Source organism: Nelumbo lutea, chromosome 1 (assembly GCF_056320005.1).
Source record: "Nelumbo lutea isolate HS-2025 chromosome 1, American lotus-T2T, whole genome shotgun sequence".
NCBI lineage: Eukaryota > Viridiplantae > Streptophyta > Magnoliopsida > Proteales > Nelumbonaceae > Nelumbo > Nelumbo lutea.
Window position 1 is genome coordinate 76,351,762 of NC_142684.1, and position 8,264 is coordinate 76,360,025.

The following is an 8,264-nucleotide window of genomic DNA, read 5'->3' on the forward strand; positions in this document are numbered from 1 at the left end:
AAAGAGGGAGATGGGATGGAAAAAATGTGGGATGTGAGATTTTAAAATCATGGATTTGGGATCACATCAAAATAGTGCGACTCAGGTGAAAAAACTTGAGTTTCCATCTCCCTCCTCCCTCCCTCCTGTAAACAACCATAAGGAAGGTCTCATGCACATTAACAGAAAAGTTTCTGCTAATCAGAGAAATTGTATTCTCTTTCTCTTTCTGACTTCCTCAGACGCGGTGGACCTCAACGGTAGTTGCAACCAACAGTTTTACTATTCTCTTTCTCTTTCTGACTTCCTCACACACAGCAAAGTTTCTGCAATTCGACGGCCATGTCAAGGTGGCGGACATGGGAGCCTTGTTTATAAGTGCGAACAGGGCTGCCAACCGGGCTTCAAGTACTGGGGCAATGCGCATCGTGTCAAGTACTAGGGCGGTGCACAATCAAGAATAAACAGAAAGGTTGAAACGAGAAGAAGAAGAAGAAGAGAGGAGAAAGAGAGTGGGAGAGAAAACGAGAAGAAGAAGAAGAGAGGAGAAAGAGAATGGGAGAGGTGGGAGATGAAGGGGGTAGCCGTTGCCTTTGTTCACCTCGAATGGAGGAAGGTGAATAGTGCCATTTTAGTCCCCTTTTACACTTTTCCGTCCCATCTTTCTCCATTCCACCCAAATCTTCTCACAAACCAAACGGAGCCTTAGGGATCGGATCTAATAGGTACAACAAGAGAAGCAATGAGCAATTAAGAAAAAATCTTACAACTGTTAAAAGTTGTCTTTAATCTTTTTCAATGATAGGGTGAGACATTTTAAGAGAAGCACTCATTGAATGTGCTTATAATGCTGTGATTACCTGATCCAGACTGGCTTTTTTTTTCTTAGGTTTTGGAATAAGTATGAATTAAGATCGGTGTAAAAGTTTACACCGTTTTGACTTTGTCCGTGTTTGGAAAGAGAGTATAATTATGATTGACATAAAACTCCACTCCGGTTCAGTTCAGTTTTGCATACGTTTGGATAGAGTGGAGTTTTATATTGATAATTAATGTAAAACCTATCAAACGTAAAGTTTTACATTAATTGTCGATGTAAATACTACATTGATTTTATCGATGTAAAACTTTACACTCTTTACCCATTGCGTCTATCAAAAGGCAACAGTCATTTTCATAGTTCTGTAAAACTTCACCAGTATACTTTTATACCTATGACATTTTGCATTGATTCCAAACGCAACCTTAGAGAACCATAAGCCCATAACATGACTATTGACTAGCAAACAGGAATATCCATATACACGTAGCAGAAGTCAGGTTGGTTACATTCGGGGAAATACTAGTAATTAATGGGTTTCATAATTTTTGTAATAGGAGAGAAATTAATACCACCTCCCTTAGATAAAAAAGAACTTGCCTTAACTACAGGGCTCCCCATAAACAATATTTTCCTTCTGGTCTTACAAAAAAAATAGTCTTGTCATAAAACAATTAAATCAAAGCCTTTGATCTGTTGTCTTGGCCCCACCTTGAATTAGATGAAGTGACTTTGCCATTACAATACATTTAAGGCTATGATTTTCTATTTTAGCCCTGGATAATGTAAATCCTACATTTCTTTAGGCAAAGTAGTGGTAGCAGTACAACACATCCTCTAAGCATCTTGACTTGAGATCTATATAGCACTCAACTCATTCAAACATATTCTTCTTTTTCTTAATAGACTCTTAGCTTGAACTTAAAGGAGGATGCTCCCTTCCCAAGAATAAGCTCATGCCAAGCCTTGTAGCCTTTATTCAATGATTCACTTTAGGTAGAGATGTGTGAACAATATGTGAGTAGCAAATCCGAACCTGTGATCATTTCGGATCTGCTACTCACAAATTGAGATATTTCCAATAAGCAGCTGTAATGTCCCATGCTTAGGGATGTGAAAACACTTAATAGGCAGCTGATCAACCCAGCTGATAATTCTTTAACCTAATTGTAGACCGCGGATTAATGCCAAATCCACGGACAGGATGCGGTTTATAGGGGGCTAGTAATAGACTATGGGAGAATGTAATTTTAGAGTTCTGCCTTGACAGTATACTCCTTAATTAATTCCTTTACCCGCCTCGATTTGACAGAGGCAACGAGTTACAGAGTCAGAGTATGCCCCACAAACGTCCCATACGTGCATTGAGAACATCCCTCATACTTGTCAATGGGAGATATTATCAGCACACGGTTAGGATGTGCCGTTGGGCGTTAGTGGGTGCAGATGTGAATTCAGAAGCAACTGGATATCCTACTGTCTCACATCTTCTGTCTCGGTACAGAAAATTTTCTGCCCCGACCAATAGCAATCTGCATCATCATTTAAAAAATCATTTTAATTTTGAAATGGGGAAAATAGGCTGATGTGACATATGGCTATCGGTCTTGTAAAAAAAAAAAATCTGTACCAAGGGGCAGAGGATGTGAATTCCCTCCACCTACGCTTAATTGGTATTACATCTGTGTGACCTAAAAATAAGTAAATAAATATATGGTATCATATCCCAATTCCCATGCCTGAGTATATATTTGTTCTGATTTAAGATAAAAATATAGAAGTTAGACTTCAGAAAGAATGGAGCTTATATGTTACAATATTGTCACTCAGAGAGGAGAAAGGGAGGGACCAGACCAGATTACTGAAACATTGTGCAAAAAGACCCTGGCCCTGGGAAGGTTGAGACGTTGAAGTACCGCAATCTAATTAAATTCCAAAGATATATCGATCACAATGATGATTTCCATCCCATTTTATTTCCACAACCACACACGAACTCAGGAGCAAATCAGAAACAGAGGAAACACATAACAGCAAGGTGATCGAATTAATGATAAATCAACCATAATTCAGGCGAAATATGTCATTCTGCACATAAAAGCTTCCTTGTATCGTGGGAATCAAGTGAAACATCTGCATCAGGCATGCCAACAGCCACCAAGAACCTATCAGTTTTTCAGAACATAGAATATTTCTACTGGAGAGAGAGAGAGAGAGAGGAACCTGACTAAATCTTAGTTGATGCTCTTCACCGGGCAATTGGAGGTTCCCACTGACAAAGACGATGATGCCGCCGGGAAAGGAGGAGGGCTGGGAATCAATGGTGGAAATGACATGCTGACATTGATCGAAAGGCAACTGTGTTAGTTTTCCGGCAATGTCTTGGACCCCTTGTATATTCTGACCCTCGAAAGTGAGCATGGAGGAGGGTTGGTAGAGAGAGGACAGAGATCGGCGATTTGTGTCAAACAGGTGGTAGTAGTGCTCCACAAATGCCTTCCCCACCAATTCAACTTGCTCTTCCATGCCGTCCATCTCTCTCTCTGTTTCTTCTCTCCCTTCAAACAGAGAACAGAGAGTCAGAGGAGAAACCCCTCCCCTCTACACTGGTCTGATATAGAATATAGATAGAGAGAGAATATGTATTGCAGCATGCAACGTCCCATAAATATAATAAATATGTTCACTTTTATCTAATCAATTAATCAATGATGAATCAGTGGCAACAATGTAAGCCCATTCCACTTTATTAGTTGAGTTGAGTTGATTTTGGGTTAAAGTGGTTTACCTGTAACTTCAGATGAAGCAAAGATTGGAATTGTTAGAACCATTATTATGGTATAATTTTTGTAAAATATAAAATAATTAAATACTCTCTTCTTTGGCAATGTAATTAAATATTTCGAATGAGGGTGATGTGGTAATTACAATATTAACAAAAGGGCAACGGAATCCATCGACCATCGTTCCGCGGCGCCTGTACGCAATGGATCTGAAACAGTGACTAGTAGAACAGAGTAATCATGTTTGATACGGATGGACCCTACCTAATATTATCGTCGGCAGCAGCTTTTCACGTGACGGATATGCTCTTTACCAATGGGCGTCTTAAGGCTCATCCACCATGTGTGTGCATTGTGAACGTCTTATGTAAATATTTACTAATAATGTTCCCAATGCATGGTAGGTTGTGCGTGTGAGGCGCCAGTGTGGCGCACGATGTGAGGAGAAAATCCGGTCTCGCTTTTCACCGTCCATCTTTACGTGGCAGAAATTGGACCCACCTGGACCCGGTTGATGAGGCGTGAAAAGGATCCACGTAGGGTCGCATGTAGAACCCATGGTATACTGATGGCGTGATGGGAACGCTGACAGTGGATACTTCATATTATAACAAAGACAGGTGGTGCATTTCATCGTTCGCGGCCGAAAGCATGGAATCTTTCCTTGTCCGGTCCTTCGTTCCCTTTTTTTTTTTTTATATCGATAAGATGGAGAGAGAGATATATACACCTTATTGCTTTATCAGCTTATTGATTAGGCGATCGAGTCGAATCCATTGACCACAAAACGCTGGCCACCGCGATACTGCAGCCGCAGATTGGGAACATCTCTCCACGAAAATACAAGATAAAAGAATGAGAGAGGTTGTTAAAATGTGTGACAGTAGGATCTTGTGGCCAGCATTTTCTTGTGGTTAATAGATCAGACTCTCAGCAGTTGAGATCGTTTGGATCTGTTGTTGGCAAGAGATTATTTAACAGGCTTTTAGTGTGGCAATCCAGTCCCACAATGGGAGCATCTTCTTGTAGCAGAATTGGCATGTTAAAGGCGAAATCGCATGGGTTCACGTGCATTGGGAACATCTCCATTACAAGCAGACCGGGCAAAAAGTTGACCCAAGCGGTAAATTCGGCCCAATCCAACAAAAAAACAAGGTTAAGATTTCATATTTAGCTACCTGAATGTGAGAATGATCGATCTAACCCAAACGGAAAAAACTGGATTGGATTGGGCTGGATTAGGTCATGGGTCAACCTGCTGACCCGATTGTCATGTCTAACTGAGATTATTTATAAATTATTAGAAGTTTTCACTCTTTAATTGCTTTTGTTTAGTTTTTACTCTTTAAATTGTTAAATGTTTAATTTTTTTATTTTATATTTGGAATTTTAAGGTTAATACCTTTAATTTTGGCATTTTTCATGTAGTTTTTCTTTATTTTTTTCAATTTCAATTATTTTTTGGGGTGACCCGAATTGACCCATGGGTCAACCCTAACCCTAACCCAAAGATTTAGGGTTAGGGTCTAGCATTTGATAACCCAACCCAAAATCAACTCGAAGTGTCTTGACCCAACCCACCCAACCTAATTGCTAAGGGAGATTTTTCATGCATAGGGGTGAGCATTTGGTTTATTTGACTAGACATCTCTAAGTTGTAAGCATTGTTTTTCAGAAAATGGTGCTTGGAAGATGTGTTGCCATATAGGCTGTTTTCTGGGAAAATAGCACTAGTTTTGTTTGGTACCAGTGTTGTAGAATCATTTTCAGCATTGGTCGTATTATCTAACATCTAAGATGATGCCACATCATTGCATTGCAGGTAGTAATGGGTTATTTTCTCAGAATACATTAAATTTGGTGCTTCTTCAGACCACACTTTCCTGATTTTCTGATTACCAAATAAGATGTTTTCTGAAGCACTGCTTTTTCCAATGTGGCACCTATGTTGTGTTGTTTCTCAGAAAACAACATTGCTGCCAAACATCACCTTAGTTAAAAAATGAATTAAATAAATTAGAATAAAAAAATGAAAATGAAATCGAAACTGAGTTTCAAGAAAAGTGAAATAATCAAAATTTTTGATTTGATTTTTGGTTAATATTTATATATATATAATGAAACTGAATTTCATTATCATATATTAACATATAAATATATAATATTATATAATATATATTATATTATATGTTATATAATGGAATTTAGCTAATTCGGTTTTTTTGATTAACCAAAATTTTAATTTTAAAAACCAAAACTGGAATTTTTAACATTGAATTAACCGAATAGAATTAACCAAAAACTAAAAAAAAATCAAAACTGAAATTTTTAGTTTAGTTTTTCGGTTTTAACCAAATAATGCTCACTCCTACCCATGCACGGCTAGATGTACTCATGTGCATGTGGGAGACTTGTGGGGAGCCCATTTGAACTCACTAAATGCATATCAACACACTTTATACTTATGCTAGCAACAAATTCGTACTCGACCATTTGCTCACCTATTATGTCCCCACTAGACCTATTCATGGGTCGCGCTCGGGCTTGACTTTTGCCAAATTTTGAATGGGGCCCGACCCAAAGTCCAAGCCCAACAGTGTAAGTCAAGCCCGAAGCCTGGCCCATTAACAAATCTAGTCCCCACTTGGTGTCATTCAGATCTTGTACCTACACTTACTAGAGGACACCAAAGACATAAACATATTCCAACTTGAGTGACCAATTTAAAAGACACCTAGTAAATTGGATTAGCTAAACACTTTAGCTGTTCAGTAGGCTGTGGAACCAATGATAAGACCTCGCACTAGTCTTAAAATACATGGGCCAACAATCATTCAACCTCTTGGTGTGGGCCCCATGTATTTTATTACTGGTTATTATTGGTTTCACAATTGGTGAACATCTAAAGCATTCAACTAATCCGAGTTCTCATTTGAGTTCGGATATAGTTCCCATAAGCATCATAATAACCCTAGATCAGAGCTTTGTTTAGGCACCTAAAGCTCATCTTTAATGATAGATTCAATGGAGATTTAAATGTCCCTTTAGCTTTAGGTTTATTATAAATACCAAAACCTCCCCCCTCTTTTGAAAATAGAATATGACCTCCCACGCAGCCAGTGTTTCTAATAGAGTAGCTTAATAGCATAATATACCCTTATTGGACCAATAGACCTTAATACTCACTTCTGAACCTAAGAAGCAAGGATTAAAATATCGACACGATAGGCTTGGGGTGTATCGTCTCGGTATCGGTGGTACAATACATGCCAAGTCATGTGTATCGACAAGATACAAATCAATATCAGTATGTATCACACCGTATTGGTTGATATACATTCCGATACACACTGATACATGTGCATCTCTTGTTTTGTTTAAAAAGCACTCTTACGAATATTCAAATTCAAATCTCGGCACCTATGCCACTTTGTAATGGGGCTAATCGACGAGGCTCCATGCGGTGCTCGATGGGGTTGAGTAAACCTATGAATGCAACCAACAACACACAAAAGGCAAATAAGAAGGCACACAGATTAGTCAAAAAGTTATTTGCATTACATTAATTGATGGTAAGCATAAGCACACAGTTCAGTGATTCATGCTTAACCTTTACACACTATTGATTCACTCAACTACCTACCTTCCCTCAAAGAGTATGTTAAGCTTTTGGGGGACTGACATAAAGAAGCATCAAAATAGTAAAAAATCATACTATAAAATTATAATATTGCCATTGGCATTCCCCCGGTACAAAATACATGCAATACCCCACCCAAGACACACACTTGAACACTCGGATGGCATGCTGTGGGCATGATGATGGCACTTGATGGTGTGGCAAAGTGAACACTTGTGACAACTGTGTGCTACCATTCTAAGCCATTATGTCATCATTCAGCTTGTGATATTAAGTGAAATAAAATTCACTTTATTAACTTTATCATTAACATGAACCTAGACAAATACTATATGTTTATGTTCAATAATTTTAACATAAAATAAAAAATAATATTACAAATTACTGTATTCCATTTAAAAATAATAATCCATTTATGTTCCATTTGAAAATAATAAAATTAAATAGTAGAATTAATTTAACAAGTTACTTCAATAAAATAAAATAATAATAATTTGTTATTTTAATAAAAAAAATATTTTATCAACAAAAAGTAGTAAGATAAATTAAAAACTAATATCCATTTAAAATTAATATAAAACTAATACAACAATATCTAACAATTGTTAGTTTGGTAATTAATTTCTACTAATTTAAAACAATTTAAATTCCATTGAAAAAATATTAAATTAATACAGTTAATTAAATTTAATAAGGATTAATGAAAAAAGTTAATAAAAATTTTAATTTTAAATATAGTTTAATTAATTTAAGATAAATTTAAATTTCATTTAAAAATAGGAAATATTATGAAACCCCCTTATGTTTTTTAATAATCCTATGGACCTCCCTTGTGTTTTGGCCTTAAGAAAAACCTTTCCTATTGTTTGAGAAAAGGTGCAAATACCTTCCTTCTGTTAGTGTTTCAAATAGAAACTACTAATATATTAATTTTTTGAAAATACTAAACTTAACATTAACCAACTTCATTCAAATGTAAGTTAACTAAATTACTTTGAAAAAAAAATATAGATTTGCTACCTTACTTTGTTTAAGAAGGGTA

At 36.8% G+C, this 8,264-nt stretch overlaps 1 protein-coding gene across 1 annotated transcript; it reads right to left on the minus strand.

Annotated features, from left to right (window-relative positions):
* Positions 1–2,698: 2,698 nt before the first annotated feature.
* On the minus strand, positions 2,699–3,441 carry LOC148875462 (nuclear transport factor 2B-like). The gene is made up of 2 exons (XM_088964795.1): positions 3,023–3,441; positions 2,699–2,932 (listed from the first exon to the last, which is right to left on the minus strand). The coding sequence occupies exons 1-2, from the start codon at positions 3,332–3,334 to the stop codon at positions 2,858–2,860; spliced, it is 387 nt and encodes a 128-aa protein (XP_088820921.1). The 5' UTR covers positions 3,335–3,441; the 3' UTR covers positions 2,699–2,857.
* Positions 3,442–8,264: the final 4,823 nt, after the last annotated feature.